This window comes from Cyprinus carpio, chromosome A6, assembly GCF_018340385.1.
Source record: "Cyprinus carpio isolate SPL01 chromosome A6, ASM1834038v1, whole genome shotgun sequence".
NCBI lineage: Eukaryota > Metazoa > Chordata > Actinopteri > Cypriniformes > Cyprinidae > Cyprinus > Cyprinus carpio.
In genome coordinates, this window is record NC_056577.1 from 32283111 (window position 1) to 32304420 (window position 21310).

General features: G+C 33.4%; 1 protein-coding gene across 1 annotated transcript in view; it reads left to right on the forward strand.

The window, feature by feature from the left end:
- LOC109052381 (TOX high mobility group box family member 2) overlaps positions 1-21310 on the forward strand; it is a 126583-nt gene that overhangs the window by 96802 nt on the left and 8471 nt on the right. The window contains exons 5-7 of the mRNA XM_042759068.1: positions 6184-6417; positions 10528-10758; positions 19851-19952. Coding sequence (XP_042615002.1) covers positions 6184-6417; positions 10528-10758; positions 19851-19952 — 567 coding nt within the window. The remainder of the gene's footprint in view (positions 1-6183; positions 6418-10527; positions 10759-19850; positions 19953-21310) is intronic.

Sequence of the window (21310 nt, forward strand, 5' to 3'; positions counted from 1 at the left end):
ATTCTTTACTCTGTTTTTGAGGTAAAGCGTTCGTCCGGTCGCACACTAGAGGAGGAGGATTCAGAAAATCACACACAGTAGCGTTGAGACAGTGCACGCACTCAGTGTGAAGCTCATAATTGGATGACGGTTGTTATTTGGACTCGATGAACAGCGAGTACAAAGAGCTCGAGACACAACAGAGGAACAGGAAATGAAGTTTCCTAACAGAGAGTCTCTGCTAAATGAACACAGCGGTTTGTTATTGGGTGGGTGCATGTGGAATGTGTCTTAAACGCTTTCCACAGCAAAAATAATTTTCTTAATCAGTATTTTTGTCTTGTTTTCCAGTATAAATATGTCAACATAATTAAAACACAATGCATTTACTTGAGAAGTAAAATTAAGTCTTTCTGCAAGGGAAATTAAACAATTGAGTTTTTAAAGTAATTACTTAAGGGGTATGAAAAACTTTTTTTTTGTTTTAATATTTCAAAGTTATTCCAGTTTTAGTTTTAGTAATTTTATGTGCTTATGCTATTTTAAATAATTATTTTTTATATTTCTATTTAACTTATTTTAATTTCAGTTTAAATTTTAGCAAACTTATTTTTATACTTTTTTTTTCTCCAGTTAGTTGCCAAGACAACCTTTTTATTTTTTATTTATTTTTTTAAATTAAGTCTTTCTGCCAGGGAAATTGAACAATTGAGTTTTTAAAATGAGTTTTATGGTTAAAACAAGACAAAAGTAATTGCTTAAGGGGTAAGAAAAACTTAACCCTGTAAAGCCTGACATATGAAATAATATTCTAATTTTAAAAAATAATGATAATAACAGTTCATTGAACCTTTAGACTAAATATAAAAACATTTACATACGTGTTTTTTGTTTTGTATCATTTTTGATGCTTCAGGCTTTTATGCATCATATGTGACGCTGGACCACAAAACCAGTCATAAGGGTTAATTTTTTTTTAAATTGAGATTTATACATCATCTGAAAGCTGAATAAATAAGCTTTCCATTAATGTATGGTTTGTTAAGATAAGATCCAAATCTAAAAATAAAAATCTGGAATCTGAGGGTTCAAAAAAATCTAAATATTGAGAAAATCATCTTTAAAATTGTCCAAATGAAGTTTTTAGCAATGCATATAACTAATCAAAAGTTAAGTTTTGATATATTTACAGTAAGAAATTAACAAAATATCTTAATGGAACATGATCTTTACTTAATATCCTAATGATTTTTGGCATAAAAGAAAAATCTATAATTTTGGCCCATGCAATGTATTTTTGGCTATTGCTACAAATATACCCCGGAGACTAAAGACTGCCTTTGTGCTCCAGGGTCACATACTGTATAGTCTGATACAGTGAGAATATTGAGAAAAACAGCTCAGGATTATTCAGACACTTAAAAAGGTTAGCAAAAATCTGAATTTGCTTCAGATGCTAATATTTATGTAAATCAATGAGATCTTTATAACAGTACAAATGCATGTAAATATCAGTCGTCGCTCTATATCTCCAATAATATGTTTTAAGATTAATAAGTTGGAACCATCTCTGTATTTTACTCAGTAACTCCATGTTGCTTCACGTGTAGGTAACATAAATCATTCCTGCGTATAAACAAGATAAATATAGTCACATGGCCCGGTCCGAACAGCATCACCATCCCCCTATCGAGGATTATACCATTTAGTAATTAGCATACTGTACCTATGGCAACCGCTAACCTTTGTGAGACTGTTTCATGATCATGTTTGTACAGCCATCCAACCTGCTTTATATATCCTGAACCGTCTCTCTCTCTCTCTCTGTCTGTCTCTGTCTGTCTCTGTCTCTCGCTCGCCTGTTTTCTTTCTCACTCTCACTTATCGATCAGTTTCTCTCGTTCTGTCTCTCTGCAAACAGACGGCATTAAAAACAAATATTCAATATGTCATCTAAATGTGCAGTAAGCAGGCAGCAGACAATATATTGTTTGTTTAACGATTCGCGCCGACTGCTTTTGTCTAAATTGACGGTAAATAGAGAAGTCGTTTGCTGAAGGTGCACGTCTTTATTCTTTTGATTATAACCGTGACTCCAAATAAATTGAAAGCAAATGTGGTTTGGAATAACAGGGCCGGGCACGCTCTCACAAAGACTTAGAAATTGTTTATTTAATGTGAAATATGAGAGGAATGACATTATAGTGTGAAAGAAGTAATACAAGTCTAATGTTAAAAGAAAAGACAAAACGGTGGCATTGACTCTGCATCTGAGAGACAGCGGGTATTGATGATGAAATCATTCAAAACATGTTTTTAAATCTATTTTGGTTGTCTTGTTGTTTTTTCAATCTTTCTTATACAGCTCTATGGTTGTTTTTTTTTTTTTTAATATTATATAAATAAATAAACTGCTAACACTTTAGTTAACATTGATTAATGCAACTTACAATGAGCAATATGTTTGTTTTAGTATTTACAGTATTAATCTTTGTTAATGTCAAGTGAAAGTTCATGTTAGCTCAGTTCTTTAAATAATATTAACAGATTTAGCTCTTGATTTTTAATAATCTGTTAGTAAATGTTAAAAATTAATATTAACTCCACTGTACACTGGTAAATTTTCTGTGTAATTAATTGTGAAGCTTGGCAAATTTTGAGTGAAACTTGTATTAAAGATATTTTTAATTATTAGTTCATGCTTATTTATGCCGTTAACTAGTTTTAACAAGTGAAGTGTTATTGTAAAGTTTTACCAATAAACTAAACTAAAACTGCTTTATTAGAAACCATTTTTATCCAGAAATTGCTTGTAAATTTCCGAAATAATTACAAAACGTTGTTGCACATTGAATTAAACGGGAAATTTACAAGTAGAAAGATTGAAATAGCCTATTTTCTTTTAATACATCCTCCAGTAATCTTTAAAAAAAAATACATGGTGTTCAAGTAATTAATTTTGTTGAGATGCTTTTCGAAGAGCAGCGATGAAAATGCAACATGTTGAAATATTAAAATACAAGATTTACGGATGCTTGTTTGATTTGAGAGAAACTATAGCAAATGAACTTCATCTTATGTATCTGGAAAAGAGTATTTGGCACGTGCGGAGATTTCCGTGTGCATTCATTCACTGTATTCTGGTTTTATTTTTTGCACAGCCTTTTCTCAGCAAGAAACAGGCCGGTAATTCCAGTCAACACTATCGAAATAATTTGAAATGGGACGAAAGCGCTGCAATGATGGTTTGGAAACAAATAGCATAAATTATTCAGCGAGCGAGAGAGAGAAAATAGACTGTGATAGATTGGTGGTTTTCATGGAGTCATCCCACTACCTTTTGTTCCAAAAAAAGTTACAATCACAGAATTTGTCTGTAATATGAAAATTTACTCAATGAACCTATTGTCTCTCTCTCTCTCTCTCTCTCTCTCTCTCTCTCTCTATTTCTCTCTCTCTCTCTCTCTCTCTCTCTCTCTCTCTCTCTCTCTCTCTCTCTCTCTCTCTCTCTCTCTCTCTCTCTCTCTCTCTCTCTCTCTCTCTCTCTCTCTCTCTCTTGTCTTTTGTGTGTTCGGTACCCAGATTAAAGACCAGGGTGATGCTCTTGGCCGGCAGCGGTTGCTATGGAAATGGGGTTGCCGTTGCTATGATAGGCCATTCATGTTTGATTAATTGGTTTTTCAATGCTTCTTGGTTTGTGAAAGCCCTTAAAGAGCAACTCCACGGAAAATGGAAAATTAATGGATTCTCTCTCCCTCTCTCTCCAACATTAAAGCTGCTTTGCTGCATTTGAAAATTGAACTAATGGTGTTGCTGAAATGTGATTTGAGGCTGGAGGTAGTGTTTGGGCTGTTGAGAATTGGAGATCTGAGACGTCTGAATGAGGAGAGCCTTTGTTTCAGGTCTGCTTTTGTTTGCGACACATAGTAGGATGTCCTGTAGATTCCAGGCTAATTCATCGGCGCTCTGCGTTTGTGGACTTCATGCATTTTTCTTGCTCTTTGTAGCTCTTTCATTTTAAATTTCAGCTATTAGCGAGTCTTGAGAGGTTAATTAGCACTATTACAAGCTCTCGCTAAGATCTCAGCCGTTACGGTAATGTTTACCGAGAGCCGCTCTGCCCAGACCTCTCCGACTTCATTAATCATTTTAAAAGCACAGAGTTGATTTGTAATGTTTAATTCAGCTCAGCTCGTAAATGTTGCATGGCGCTAATAAATGCTAGTTCATCAGATTTCTCCTTCTTTTTTCTATTTCTTTTTGATTCGTGGTTGGCTAAGTATTCCTATTTATGTGTAAATGAATACATCCGTTCTCAGTCCTGCCGTCGACATCCGCGCACATCTCCCAACGAGATGCTTTGAAGAGCGGCGATGGAAATAAAACATGGTGAAATATTAATATACACGAGTTACAGATGCTTCGTTCGAGAGGATTTTGTGATTTGAGAGAAACCAGAGCCGTTGCGTTTTTAGCAAATTAACTGATTTAGCAATGCCTGGCTTCATCATAGAGTATCTTTTTTCCTTTGTGCTAGTGGTAGAAATGTATGAATGTATGACAAATGAGAAGTGCATTGCAAAAACCTGTGTTTAATTAACTAAACACCCACAATCAAGTTTAATAGGTGCTAAATGCACTAAGATAGTGATGCACAGTTGCGAGATGTAGAACTGCGCCGTGCGAATTGCATTTCGGCCACAATTTATTCTTAGCGAATTATATCGAAATAGAAATGGGGAATTTGCTCTGTATATGGTAATAGTAATGCATGTAAAATAAAGAGTCGCATTGCATTACAGTGAATGCACTGACATGCATAAGAGTTGCGCCATTCAAATTGCATTTTGGCCAGTTTATTCTTAGTGAATTCCCTGCTGTATATACACGAGGAATTTGTTTTATAGTGTATATGGAAATATTAATGAAATATTAATTGTATTTGAATGCAAAAAAGTTTAACTAGGTGTTAAATACACTAAGATGCACTAGAATCTCCCCGTGCAAATTGCATTTCAGCCACAGTTCATTCGGTAAATGCTTTACTGTATTTACTGTAGATAATACTGATGTATGTAAAATAAGAGTTGCATCACTGTGCATTGAAAAAAAACTTGCATTTAATTAACTAAACACCCACAATCAAGTCTGACAGGTGCTAAACGCACTACAATAGACTCCACTTCCTAGAGAGTTCTTTTCTATATATATATATATATATATATATATATATATATATATATATAATATATATAAATTAACCAGGTGCTAAATGCACTAGAATCACCCTGTGAAAATTGCATTTCAGCCACAGTTCATTCAGTAAATGCTTTACTGTATTTACTGTAGATAATACTGATGTATGTAAAATAAGAGTTGCATCACTGTGCATTGAAAAAAAACTTGCATTTAATTAACTAAACACCCACAATCAAGTCTGACAGGTGCTAAACGCACTACAATAGACTCCACTTCCTAGAGAGTTCTTTTCTATATATATATATATATATATATATATATATATATATATATATATATTTATATATATAAATTAAGCAGGTGCTAAATGCACTAGAATCACCCTGTGCAAACTGCATTTTGGCCACAGTTCATTCTTAGCGATTTCCCTTCTGTACATATAAGTGGTATTTGCTTTATATGATGGTAATTTACATAACTGTTTCTGCATATATGATTTATTTACTTATGTGAAGGTCTCATGTGGTGAATTCTTACTGTTGTTTTTAGTTGTCAAGTCACTATTGTGGTTGCTCTGGGATTCTTCCGGATTGAGCACCAATGGCGTTGTGGCTTTCTGAAGAAGCTTTGAAATTCATGCTGAGAGGAGTGTGGTTGATGACTTACTGCAAATGACGATTATCTATCTAGATCTCTCTCTAATCTGTTTATGATATAAGTCAGGCTGAAACTATAAAGGACACTTTCAAAACCCCAGGGTTCAGATGTATTGAGATTTTGGCACAGGTTTATACAGTACGTGTTTGAGTGAACGTATATCAGTTGATGATAGATCCGATTTGTAGTGCAAAAGTCATTATAGAATTAACTAAACTAGCCAGTGATAATCAGACGGCCGCTTCAAAGGGTGAGGGAAGAAGCTAGTGTCTTTGTAGATCGGCCTCAATTGGTTTTTTCGTTTCAAAATTCCTCCTAGTAAAGTCTGGTCTTCTTCTCTCACCCTAGATGCCGATGTTTGCGGGGCAAGCGGGCAGTCATTACCCCCGTGCCCACCACAGCCCCATGCTAAACCCATCTGCCCGGATACTGCCCCACCCCATGAGCGCCCTGTCCCAGCTCAGCTCTCAGATTGGCCAAGGCTCCTTTACACACGGTTCCCCGTCATCGTCAGGAAGTCAGTCAGCCACGCCCTCCCCCTCAAGCTCCGCCCAGGAAGAGGAAGCAAAGTACCACTCAAAGGTACAGGAACAGGAACAACAAAGCGCTGGCGTTTTACAGGCCGATCAGCATGAAATTGCACGTTAGTGCAATAGAGAGCATTTCCTCCTTAGACTGAGATCTTGATTAAACTTTACAGGAGCATTTGTTAATGCATTTGGTGTCATGAACTAACAACACTTTTACAGCCTTTCTTTTAATTTATTAAAAAATAATACTGTTCTTCAATGTTTTGTTTCACAATATATTAACCAATATCAATTTGTATAATTTGAAAGGTATTAGTATATATGGAAATTAACATGAAACATGATTAACATGCAGTAAAAGTATTGTTACTTCATGTTACATGTTGTAAAGCATTAGTGACTTTCTCGTCAATGATTGTAAGATTTACACTATTTAAAAAAAAAGACACTAATACTTTTATTCAGCAAGGATGCATTTAATTAATCGAAAGTGACGGTAAAGACATTCATAATGTTACAAAAGATTTTAAATAAATGCTGTTCTTTTGAACTTTCTATTCATCTGTGAATCCTGAAAAATAAAATGTATCATGGTTTCAACAAAAATGTTGGGCAGCACGACTGTTTTCAGTATTGATAATAATCAGAAATGTTTCTTGAGCAGCAATTCAGAATATTTGAATGATTTCTGAAGGATCGTGTGACGCTGAAGACGATGCTGAAAATTCAGCTTTGATCACAGAAATAAATTACAGTTTAACATATTTTTACAGAAAACTGTTATTTTGAATTGTAAAAATATTTTACAATTTTACTGTATTTTTGATCAAATAAATGCAGCCTTGCTGAGCAGAAGAGACTTATATATACCTATATATAGTAGCTCTTTCATCACTATTTCCATTTCCATGGTAACTGAGGCTTCTCTGATTGGTGGATTTTTCTCTTCAGAATTATAGACAGGAATTTGGCTATTAAACGCAAGCAAAGTAAAAATCACATTGGCTACAGGATCATATATCATCAGTGATCTAATGGCAGATCTGTCTCGAAAGGTTTATATGTTATCGTTAAATATCTGTTCCTCTATGGAAAAGAATTAATGTGATTTTTACTTCCATAATCCGTCTGCTGCGCTCTATAGAGGAGCATAAACGGCAGACTTTGAGAGCTTTGAGAATTATTTCCCCTCTTTATTTAAAAGCAAACGATTTTCCTTGTGTCTCAGTAGTGTTTACAAATCTCTGCATTTTAACTTCACATCTTGACGTCTTTTGTTCACTGTGATTTGTTGGCAAAAACATTACTCTGTTTCTCTTCTTTTGTTTTGCTTTTCTTTTCTTTTTTTCTTTTTATTTTTATTGTCGAAGAACAATTACTCCTGCTTGTCCGTCATCTTCTCTTTTTATTGGAAGTGTCAGTTTGAATTTAATTTGAATGTTGCATGTAATGCGCAGGCAGCTCGAAATCCCTCATTATCGCGACGCTGCATGCTTAATTGGATTGGAGAACACAAAGAGTGAATTAACTTACATGATGTTTAAATTACATTGTTCTTCAGTGGGTTTTAAGGAAGAGTCCGGCCTAATACAGCACAAAGGCCGGTGCAACTATACCTGGTCCGGGTAGATTTAAAAAGCCAGTCAAAATAGCGAAAGAAGTGTTTCAGTCAGCCTGAAATCCTGGTGGATTATAATAATAACACCGTCTGGACAATGGGAACAATTAGCACATTTCATTCCCATCGGTATTTCCTTTGCAGGAAATGCTTGCAAACACAATATTGCTCATTGACACGTACAAATGCACGCTAATGCATTTAAACTCTGTGACACCGGCACAAACACATCCTTCCTGCGTTTCATTTTCCTCTGGAACGTGGCATATGTGTGTTTGTTTGCTCTTAATTAAATTCATTGTATATAAATCCAAAGCATTGGCCGGATTCCAGTCTGTTTCCAAAGTGCATGTGCTGCTTTTTACCTTGTGTGTGCATCTGTGTGTATTTAACATATGCTTTCATGCATGTGAACGTGTGCTTTTGCATGCATTAATTGAATCCTTTAGTTTGGAAATATGCAGCTGTGCACATATAGGCGACGTGTGTGCACATGTGGAAAACATATATACAGTCACGCACATACTAGTTACTGTAATGCATGCAAACTTGATTTCATATCAAACACAAAGCAACACAACGAAGAGCAAACAATCCATTCTCAGTGCTGCCACAAGTGGCGCTGTTGCAGCATTGACATAAGTGGTCTTCTTCTGAGGTTTATTTCCATCACAGTAACACAAGATCACATGTATAGGCAGTGCACTATACTACATAGTCAACATATGTTTGGAATTAAATGAAAACCTCATTGTGTTTTGGTGCACAAATCTCATGATTTGAGAGGCACATACAGTATACAGCTCCAGTCAAATGAAAATGTATTAATTCACAGAGCTTCATTTTGGACATCCACAAGTTTAGTTTCTGCATTGATTTATTTCCATTTGGAAATTCAGTCTTATTCTGTAAAACATTTTATTGAAATAACATTTGGAAACACCCCTATAAACATAAGCATTTTGGTCCATTTTCCCAAAAGAGAAAGTCTGTGAGTTTTAAATGTATTTATTTTGTTCACTTTAAGTGCCTTAAAGATATTACATAATTCCAATTTTAATATGTATGTCTTTATTGTTAATTTTTATTATATATTTTAAAATATATTATTTAGTTTAAATGAAAAAAAAAAAAAAAAAAAACGTAAAACGGCGAATTAGAGAAATTTTGAGACAAGATAGCGGCCGTTCAACTATACAGAATATTCAACAAGGATTTTTGTTTCTGGGAAAATTTTTTTTTTGAAGTGTTTTTATTTTTGTTTTTTTGGGTTTTTATTAATATTTTGAATCAGTTTTATTTTTATATTTTCTGTTTTCCTTTTATTATTAGTTAAATTTTTAATAATTTTGTTGTGTTTTTTAGTAGTTTTTAAATATAGATTTTATACATTTTTATTTCGGTTTTAGTTTTAGTTATTTTATTACATAATGTTAAATTTTTAGTTGTTTTATTGGATAATGTTTGATTATAGTTATTTTTTGTTGTTTTTTTTATTGCTGAAATCATTATTATTATTATATATTTCATTTTAATTAATGTTTATATATTATATATATATATATATCTATATATATAATATATATATATCACAATATTATATATTATGGCTTAAATTTGATTTTCAGTGTTAGTTTCAGTTAACTATAATCCTGGTCCAAAAAAAAAAGAAAATTCATGTTGACTTTACAACTCATCTTGACTCTGGTTAATGACACTTTTTATGTGACCATCATGTAAATCACATGTAAAGTCAGATGTGTATGGAGATTATACAGCGGTCTGTTTTAATGGAGCATCAGCCAGCCTTTCATGCTACATTTCCTCTCTATTCAAATTAGTTTTTTTTTCTTTTGCTACATTAAAAATGCTGATGAGAGAGAATGATGTTATCTAACCATCAAGTTCTGCCCTAGAAACCTCTTTCACTCATTTTGCTGTATTGTTCCTCTGTTTCTTAACACAACTCTCTCTATCTCTGTTTATTTATTTATTTATTTAATTAATTTGTTTTTGTTTTTTTTGTTTTGAATGGAGGTTTTTTTTTGATGAAGAAACGTGTATTAGTCAGACATGAGATGATGCAGCACTGATTCAAATGGGATATTAACAACGTCTGCTGCACTCTCTGCATTAAGAAAGCAATTTCAGCCGCATTGTTTCAGAGCACTGAAGAGAGTTCATGAACTGTCAGAGCAGATTACGGTGCTGCCGCTTGACTGAAAGCATTCTGAAATTCAGTGCATCCCATTTTTATTTCATGATGTTTGCAGATAAAAGACAACCCACATTTGGAAGATGCACATTTGGAAGGTGTAGATGCACTCGAAGAAAACTTAGATATCAACAAACTACACATGCATTTAATATTTCATTTCTTTTTCTTACTCTGCTCTTCAAAGAAACTGAACTAGAATGACTTCCAGCGCTGATTTGTAGTCACAGTGTCTGAATGCAGCAGTGAACTGTATTTGCTGAATTGCATGTCTTGTTGAGGCAAATAAATGTATCTTCACACATTTAATTTCTTCTCTTCACCTTCAGATCACAGGAGAGAAGCGACCCTCCTCTGACATGATGAAGCCTAAGCCCAAACCTCAGAAGAAGAAGAAGAAGAAGGACCCCAACGAGCCGCAGAAGCCCGTCTCAGCCTACGCACTCTTCTTCAGGGACACTCAAGCCGCCATCAAGGGCCAGAACCCCAACGCCACCTTCGGAGACGTCTCCAAGATCGTGGGGTCCTTGTTGTGGGGTATTGTGGGGGAGGAGAAGAAAGTGTGTGTGTTTTGAGAAGAGTTTTTTGTACTTTTTTTGGTCAGAAGTTGGTCTTTTATTGCTCAGGAGTTTTAGTTGTACAGTAGTTATTACTGTACAACAAAAGTTATTACTGTTTAAGTAACAGCTTTGTCTGAGATGTTTGTACAGTAGAGTGAAATAAAAACAAAACCATGGATGGATGGATGAAAGGGTTGTTGGATGGATAAAAACAAAACCTTATGGATGGAATGGCATGGGGTGGATGTGGTGAATGGATGATGGGATGAATGGGGGGATGGATGGTTGGAATGGATGCATTATGGATGGTTGGATGGACAGGTGGATGAATGGGTGAAAATGGATTAATGGGTGGATGGATGGATGGATGGAAAGATGAATGAATGAGGGGATGGATGGATGAATGGGTGAAAGGATGGATGAATGGGTTGATGAATGGATCGATAAATGGATGGATGGATGGATAAATGAATGGGTGGATGGATGGATGGGTGAATGTGCATGAGGATTGGTAGATGGTTGGGTTGAAATGATTGGGTTGATTGGTTGGGTGTATGATGGATGGGATGATTGGTGGGTTGGTTGGTTGGTTGGTTGAATGCATGAATGGGTGGATGGATGAAAGGATAGATAAATGGGAGGATGGATGGGTATGGGGTGATGGGTTAGATGGGTGGGTGGATGGATGGATTAGTTGAATGGGTGGACTGGTGGATGGATGGATGAATGGGTGGATGGTGAATGGATGGATGAATGGGTGGGTGGATGGATGGATGGGTGAAAGGATGCAAGAATGGGCGAATGGATGAAAGGGTAGATAAATGGGAGGCTGGATGGATGTATGGGTGAAAGGATATGTGTGGATTGATTGGGTGGGTTGGTGTGTGGGTGTGGGTGTGGGTTTGGTTGATTGATTGGTTGAAAGGGTAGATAAATGGGAGGCTGGATGGATGGATGGATGGGTGGATGGATGGATGGATGGATGGATGATGGAAAGATGGATGAATGGGGGATGGATGAATGAATGGGTGAAACGGATGGATGAATGGGTTGATGGATGGATAGATGGATGGATGAAAAGATGGATGAATGGGGGTATGGATGGATGGATAGATGAAAGGATGCATGAATGGGTGGATGGATGAAAGGATAGATAAATGGTAGAATGAATGGATGAATGGGTGGGTGGATGGATGGATGGATGGATGGGTGGATGGGTGGATGGGTGGATGGATGAAAGGATGGATGAAAGGATAGATGAATGGGTGGATGGATGGATGAATGAATGGGTGGATGGATGGATGGGTGAAAGGGTGGATAAATGGGTTGATGGATGGATGGATGGATGGATGGGTAGATGGATGAAAGAATGGATTATGGTTTGATGGATGGATGGAAGTGATTGGATGGATTGGTTGAATGGGTGGATTGATTGGGTGGTTAGATGATGGGTTTGGTTGGTTGGATGAAATGGATGGATGGATGGATGGATGAAAGGATGATGGATGTATTGGAGGGATGGGTGGATGGATGGATGAAAGAATGGATGGATGGATGGATGGATGGATAAAAAGATGGATGGATGAAAGCATGGATGAATGGGTGGATGGCTGAATGGATGAAAGGATGAATGGGTCGATGGATTAATGGATGGGTAAAAAGATTGATGAAAGGATGGATGGATGGATAGATGAAAGATGGATGAATGGATGGATGATGGATGAAAGTCATGGAGTAGTGAATGGATGGTATGGCAATGATTTATGAGATAATGATGGATGAAGTAGATGGATAGATGGACAGATAGATTGATGATTTTAATTAAATTAATGCATCGTTGCTGAATAAAAGTTTTTTTTTCTCCTCAAACATCTGAATGGTAGTATCTACAGACAGATTGTTCTGAGGTTCTGCAGATTTGTGTCGAGGGATTCTTTAGTTTGTATTGATGTGCATGGGAACATGTTTGTGTAAGTAATGAGCTTTGTATACAGTAAGCTCGACTGAAGTGTGTGTGTGTGTGTGTGTGTGTGTGTGTGTGTGTGTGTGTGTGTGTGTGTGTGTGTGTGTGTGTGTGTGTGAGGGCTGTGTGTGTGTGTGTGTGTGTGTGTGTGTGTACTCACGGCTTCTATTTGTATGTCACACTGGGGCTAGAAGCCTACGACGTCCCTAGCACAACGTCTTGACAGAGTGCGGCGACGTTCCACGCCTCACGATATTTTCTTCTTTCTCACTCGTTCCGATTTTTTTCTTCTTCCCCAGAGTTGCTGTGCTCCTTTTATTTGCAGGCCATTTTTTTTGCCTCCTTCCCTCTCCCCTCTTCACCAATGACCTTTCATTTTGCCGCTGTGGCCGCTGACTGACCCTTGAATGTTTGAATTCCATCATTTCCCTTCCCCCCCGGGGCTCTTTTTATGTTATATCCTGTTGCCTGGTGATTCCGAGTCATGCTGAGATATACTAGATTAGGCCATCACCACCCGGCGCCCTTCAGTTCCCCTCAAGGACATCTGCTCTCCGAAATGTTATTGTTTGTGTATTTTAACCCTTCGGCGGCTGGAAGACTCAGATGTAAGAAACGTCTAGGCTCCGTTTGGTTTGTTTCCTAGCATAATAAGGCTTGTCCTTGGCGTCTGTTTGTCGTTTTTATTTATCTGGGATAACAAGGTGACTTTTTCTCTCATTCTGGAGAGAGTTGGGATTGTTCCTTCATGACTCAACTGTTCCGTACGGCCGGAGCCGAGGAGGTCATGAGGACGCGTGTCCCAGAGGCGCATTTAATTCACTGATTAGCGCTGGTTATGTCATCTTTCACTGAGATCATCACCTGCTACTGATGTTCGGCTCAACTGGAAGTGTAGAAACTTCGAATGTAGCAGCTTTCAGTGCACATTTGGCTCTGTTTCAATCCCTAGTGAGCTGCCTACCTAGACAGCATGTGTGCATTAGGCTGCTTCAAAACTCGGTTTGACCAATATGTGAATGTGCTAGATGTGAGTCAGTAGGGCATGATTCCTATGCTATTCATGTTTTAGAAGGCTGTAAAATTTGACTAATTTGTGAGTGTGCTAGATGTGAGTCAGTAGGGCATGATTCCTATGGTATTTATGTCATGATTCCTAGGCTATTCATGTTTTAGAAGGCTGTAAAAGTGATTTAATGCAAGATTTTTAAATAAATTTTTTATTTTTGGAAGTGGTTTGAAGGTAAATTAGTTTTCGTTCCATTTATTTATAGTTTTTGTATTTTTTTTTATTTTTTTTTTATTTATTTTTTTTTATTTTATTTTTTTGTTTGAGTTTCAGTTTGTTTTTTTTATTTTTTTATTTTATTTTATTTTATTTTATTTTATGTTTTTACTCTTAATGACATATTCAATGAGCATTAATGCTTATAATCAATGAAAACTAGGGCAACTTTTATTTTATTTTATTTTATTTTTTTTTTTTTTTTTTTTTTTTATTTTTTTTTTTTTTATTTTATTTTTTTTGTTTTTATTCTTATAGTATTAATTGCAATAATTCTTATTGCTTATATGAAAACTAGTATTTTTTATTTTAATTTATATTTTAAATTTTTATTTTGTGTTGTTTACTCTTAGGACATAAGTCAATGAGCATTAATGCTTATAATCAATGAAAAACTAGGGCACACTTTTATTTGAATTTTATTTTATTTATATTTTATTTTCCTTTTAATTTTATTTGTTTTTTATTTTTATTTTTATTTTATTGAATTTTATTTTATTGTGTAATTGTTATTTTTATTTTATGTTTTTACTCTTAATGGCATATTCAATAAGCCTTAATGCTTACAATCAATGAAAACTAGGGCAACCTTTTATTTTTTTTATTACATGCCATTTTCTGTTTTATTGTAATCATTTGTGAAATTTACCAGCAATTTCTGAGTGAAATTTTTTTCAAAGTAAATCCTATGCCAAAAACCAATATTTTTATTTACCAGCAATTTCTGAGTGAAATTTTTTTCAAAGTAAATCCTATGCCAAAAACCAATATTTTTATTAAATAAGCTGAAGTAAAATCCTACTTTTCTGTAATTTTATTATCCAGTCTATATATATTTTTACCTCAAAAGTAAATTACATATTTGAATGAGGCTTCTAGTGCTACATCAGGAAACCAAGCAGTGCTATCAGTCTATATATTTTACTCAAAGTAAATTACATATTTGATGGTGTTTTGTGATGATAGGTAATCAGGTTGAAGTGTTGTGTTTCCTGTCCTCCGAGTGCAGTGTTGTGTGAAGAGAGGGGATCTGGTGTATTAGTTTGTCTGTCATTTCTTTTAGTGATGGCCTTGTTTTTTTTGTTGATGTGAATTGTGAATGTGTTAATTTGTGTGGTGAATATGTTAAATGATGTAGAACTGCGGTGTCTGAATCATTTCTTTTAGTGATGGCCCTGACCTGTCAGTCATGTGAATGATGAATATGTAAGTTAGAGAAGCTTATCAGAGCTTCCGTCGACGAAAACACGGAGGTATGGTTACAGATACACTTTATTAAGGAGGGGGTATTCACTCATTCCCTAACATTTATTTACTGGTTAGAGAAGCTTCAGAGCTCCGGTCACACACACGTCTTTTTTGTTTTGGTTTTTATTTTATTTTATTTTATTTTATTTTATTATTGATTAAAATTATTTAAATTTTTTAGATTTTTTAGATTTTTTACTTTAGGATTTAATTTTTTGCATTTTTTTTTTATTTTATTTTTAATTATTTTTTTTTTTTTTTATATATGTTTGTTTCTTTATTACTTTAGTATTTTATTTTATTCTATTCTATTCTTTATTTTATTTCATTATTTTAATGATATTTATAATTATAATTATTTTTTGATATTTGCATTTTTACTTTTATAATATAATATAGTATTTTATTTTATTTATTTTTTATATTATTTTATTATTATTTACATTATTTTCTCTTTTTTATCACTTTTCCCCCTGTATTTAATCCATAAGTCTCAAAAACATATTTCGTACTTCATATTTCATTAAAAAAAAATATATGTATATATATATGTATTATATATTTTTTACATTTTAAATTTAAAAATAGTATTAAAAGTAGCATTTAGACATCATCCACTGTAAAAAGATATTTTTTTAAAACTTGTAAATAAAATAAAATAAAGATATTGGAGTATGTTTAACAAGAAAACTATATTTCTATTAACAATTTACTAGCAATTTCTGTGTTAAAATTGTTTCAAAATGAATCCTACACCATTTTTTTTTTTCATTGTGGAAGCGTTTATTTAATTTATGCTGATTAAAATAAAACATTGTTAAAGTGTGTGTGTGTGTGTGTTGGGGGGGGGGGGGTAATGGGAATAATATAAGGAATTAACAAACAAACTCAAACTGAAATGTAACCAAATGCATTCCAGTGATTTCATTTGGGGGTGTCATGTGACCTGGGCATGTTTTCACGAGATTCATGCATGTTTTTTGTGCTTCATACCTCGCACTTATGTGCAAAGATCTTGTTTTCTTGCTCTCCATTGGGAATGTCACACGTGGGCCTCATTAATAGTGAAGCTTTTCTCTTCTCTTGTATGGTCTGTCGTCGTCTGACAGCAGATAATAACACTTCAAACTCAGCGTGTGTTGTTTCTCATCCTGAACGCATTCAGCTGTTCTTCAGATTCACTCAGACAGTTTCTCTGATTCTCTGAAATCCATCTCTCAGCGCTGTATCTCTCTCTCCCCTCGGGGTTTACACCCGTTCACCATGTCAGCGGTTATTGTCTTCCATAATTAACCGGTTATCAAACAAGAACATTTCATTAAGGTATAATTACAGCTAATTCTGCGTGTCACGATTAAGACGCCAACACATGCTCCGCGCTCCGTTACCTCTAATTCATAGCGACCTGCTCCTTCTCTGACGGCTTCAATTGCTAATGAATCCGCTCACTTTGGAATAATTAGAAATCCTTAGGCACGGTAATTTATTTAAGAGCCGCTGTCGTTAGGGCCACTCATTAGCGGAGGTTAAATTAATTTGAAACCAAAGCTGCTGGGAGCACCTCAAGAGTTCATTACTACAAAAAGTGACGCCACCTCGTTCAATATTTAACCATCGCCACGCAAGGTCACAAACTCACGCTCGGTGAAGGTATTCATGTTTTGAGGCTGTTATTTGTGTTGTGTTGATTAAATGTTGATAAAAATCAACTTCTCTGTGAAGGTTCAAGCGTGCTGGCGGAGCAACAGTTACAGCCTTAATTAAAAACCTGATAATTATACTCACAAATCATCTATAAAATAAGAAACTACAAGAACTACATGAAGCTACGGCAACATTTTTTAAAATTTCTTTTATTTTTTATTTTTATTTTTTACTTTTTTGTTTTGTGTTATTTGCTGTTTTATGTAAAAAATTATAAATTTATTATAAAAATATTAATACAATATTTTTATTTATTTTTTTATTTATAAAATGTTTTATTTTATGTAGTTTTTTATTTTGTCATTTGCTGTTTTATTGTAATTGTAAAATTTACTAGAAATTTCTGAGTGATTTTTAAAGTAAATCTTACACTAAACGTTATTATATATTTTATTTTTTGTTATTTTATTATTTTTATTTAATTTTTCACTTTTGTAAACCTATGTACTTTGCACTTATGTAGTTTTTTCATTATTTTGTTGTTTGCGGTATCAAATTATTTTAATATTACAGTATTTTATAATAATTTGGTATTATTATATTATTACGGTATTATATTATTTTAATATTATAGTATTTTATAGTAATTTGTCACTTCTAGATAGATATATAAACAAGTTCTTGTGTCTTTTATAATTTTTGTATATATTTTTTTCTTTTATATTGCTTAATATTTTACTGTGTAATTTTTTTTTTTTTCGTAAATTTTATAATTTTGAAATATTTAAATTTTTTTGCCTTTAAATCTCAAGATCATGTCAGGTATATTACAGATGATCTTCACATTTATATTTCATTTTTTTAAAATTAAGTTTTAAATAAAAATGAACCATTAGGTTAATTTATTTATTTATTGTATTTTTATTGTATTTTTATTTATTTATTTATTTATTTATTTATTTTTGCATTGTGACATTATTATCATAAAAATGTGGCACATTTCTCCCTAAATCCCCTTTACTGTAATGTGAAAAAAATGGATATATTATTTAAATTACACTGAAGTGTCGTAAACTGTAGAGACACATGTGAGATTTCCGGCTCTTATTTTAATGAAGCGTTTGCACTCCATATAATCTCATTGAGATATTCAGGAGATCTCATTTGTGTTTTTTCCTTCCCATGAGACCGCAGCCATGTTCATCTTGTTAAGTCACGCTGCTTTTTCCCTTCAGTTTCTCTGCTTGTGATTTAACGTTGTCGTCTGGATGTGCCTGGAAGCAGCGTGACATATTTTGTCACTGTTTTAAAGCGTGTTTCTCTCATCAGCTGAAATCATTCTGATGTCCGTCCCAGTTTCACAGGGAATTGGCTGCACTTGTTGCCAAAAAGAAATGGAAACCGTAATTCTAGAATGGTGAAATGATTGACAAGCAATTACATTAGCCTGCATTGAATTTCATTCACTTTGTTTGCATAGGCTGCCGTAAATTCAGTCCCCAGCCTTATCTTTCCTTTTCTTTTGTGCTGTTCCTTTGATGTGGGATCTAGACATATAGAAATCTGTCTGGTTTTCTAATGGACTCCTCAATAATAACCCAGAAAGAATGATTTTGTTTGAAATATGTAGTTCATTTACTTACATTTTTTCTAATGGACTCCTCAACATTCGACATACAATGATCACAGTGCAATAAAGAGGTAAAAAAAAAAAAACAATAGATCATTAAGTATATTATAGTAATAGTAGTAGGTATATAATATATATAGTTTGTTTTATTTTTTTTTTTTTTTTTTTACAGTGCATGTTGCATATTTATTTAAGGGATATATTATAATATATCTATTATATATAGATAATATATATATATATATATATCTATATTATATTATATATCGGTTGCTAGTAGTATGCGCGTAAAAATCAAAGGAAATATCTGGGGGGTCAACTGAAATAAAAGTGAAATGGACTAAAACTAAAACTGAATACGATTTAATTAGAATTAAAATATGGAAAAAACTATAGCAACATGACAAACGCAGCATAAGAAAATTAGCTAAAATGGCAAGTGATGCATGCAGGAGTGCAAGCTCAGACGGAAAATCAAATTAGTTTTAGTTTGACGATTAATGCTTACAACGGAAAAAAATTGTTATTTTGTTGTTGGTTGGGGGTGAGCAACATTGTGTGGTGCAGGCCGTATGTTGTATATTTTAATTGACACTCACTTCCATTGTGATAATAGTTACCTCAGAACACTGAAGATCAATACTTAGAGTTAATGTTTTTGTTTCTCAAGTAAATGTATCTTGATTTAAAAATGTTTAGATTTATACCAGGTTTAGTATAGTTAACTGAAACGGAAATTAAAACCTTAAAAAAAGATTACTTGAAATAAAACAAACTTTAACTGAAATAAAATAATATATAAAATAAATGTACAGGTATTTTATTTCAATGTGAAACATTTCAAGTTTTTTCATTTTAGTATTTTAGTTTGATTTGATGTACTAAAATAACTAAAAGTAAAACTGAAATGAAAAATTAATAAAAACTATAAAGATGAAAAAATGCTAAAAATGACAAAAAACAGCAAAATTACTAAACTTCAACTAAAATTAAAATTAAAACAAAAATTTTTTAAATATTTAAAATATTAATCAAAAATATAATAATATCTAAATAATACGAAAATAACACTGATTTATACTGGAAAATAAGACAAAATCACTGAGCATGAAAAGTTTTTGCTATGTATTTTTCTTTTTTTTTTTCTCCACTGAGACAGTAAAGACCTGACTAGATTTTAGATAGTAAGTTTAGGTTCAACTAGCGTGTATGTTTCAGATGCATGGGGTTAAAAGTTGTTGTCATGACACTGACCAGGTACAAAGTGAAGGTTAACGATTCATATTCTAGCATTACGTTTGTGTGTGTGTGTTTATTCACAGTTGTGTTTCGTCTCCTCACAGGCATACAAACGGAAAACAGAAGCAGCAAAGAAGGAGTACCTGAAGGCCCTGGCAGCGTACCGAGCCAGCCTGGTTTCCAAGGTAACGGACAGGTTCACGTCTGAGATATCTGTGGGTCAGCGCTGATGTTGGGGGGGTAAACATTAGACTAAAGATCTCAGCACAGTCTCATGGGAAGAGCCGTCAGTGCAAGACTGCTGCTGTGTGTGAATAGATCAGACAAAAAAAATGAGGATTCTCGCATTATGTCAGTCCATCATATATCTTAATAAGAAATACAGAGCATATAGACTACTTCTATGACACTTGTATGGTGTTTTTGAGACCAGTGTTGTTACTGTCAACTAAAACTACTGAACGCCATTGTTTTTTAGTAATGTTAAAATGTTGTCGTTAAAATAAAATGTAATTAAATATTAGATGAAAACTTAAAGAAATGCTGCATTTTAGCAAGTAACAGAAAATGTTGAAGTATTAAAATGACTACAATTAAAATTGAAATAAATAAATTAAAGCTGAAATATAAAAAGTATACCAAATAATATAAATAAAAAATTGACAAAAGCACTTAAAATTACTAAAAGTTAAACTAAAATTAAATCTGAAAATATATTTAAAAATGTTTTTGTTTTTTTTATGTCGCATTGGCAACAATATTAAAATGAATAAAACCGATAATAAAAATGTAATAAATTAATTAAATAAAAATTAAGTTAAATTAATTAAAGCTAAGTAGAGATATAAAAAGTAATAAAAAATGGCACATAATAAAATTTTGTCTGACTTTGTGAGAAATATTGAGATTTTAAAGCTTTTATGATCATTTTATGGTGTTTTTGAGACCAGTGTTGTTATTTTTAACAATTAAAACTATTAAAACCTATTTTTTCATTGAAATAAAATAAGAAAATTAAAAAGATGAATAAAGAATTAAACGACAAGTTGAAATTAAAACGACTAAAACTCAAACAGATATAAATTAAACCTAAACAGATATATAAAAAGTAATTAATATGACAATAGGACATACCAATATTAAATATAATATATATATATATATATATATATAGTAATATATAGTAATATATATAGTAAAGATTCTTGTAAAGATTCTTCACAAATTCTCCATCTCACTTAGGTTTGGAGTGACATGAGAGTAAATAAATGAAGACAGATTCTTCATTTCTGTGTGAACTGATCCTTCAGACACTCATTCTTCATTCTGTTGGCACTCTCGTGTATACAATCCCAAAAATAGCATCATTAGCTCGAACCTTATACATAATTGTGTCAGTGATATTCATCTCTGTCATGTTTCTGCGGTCACTAACTGTTGTTTTAATCTATTAGATTGCACCGCCTGCGCCATCCATAAATCGATAGCAAATTCGCGACAGATTCAAATGAGCAGAAATCAGTCGTTTCATTGCATACGTTCA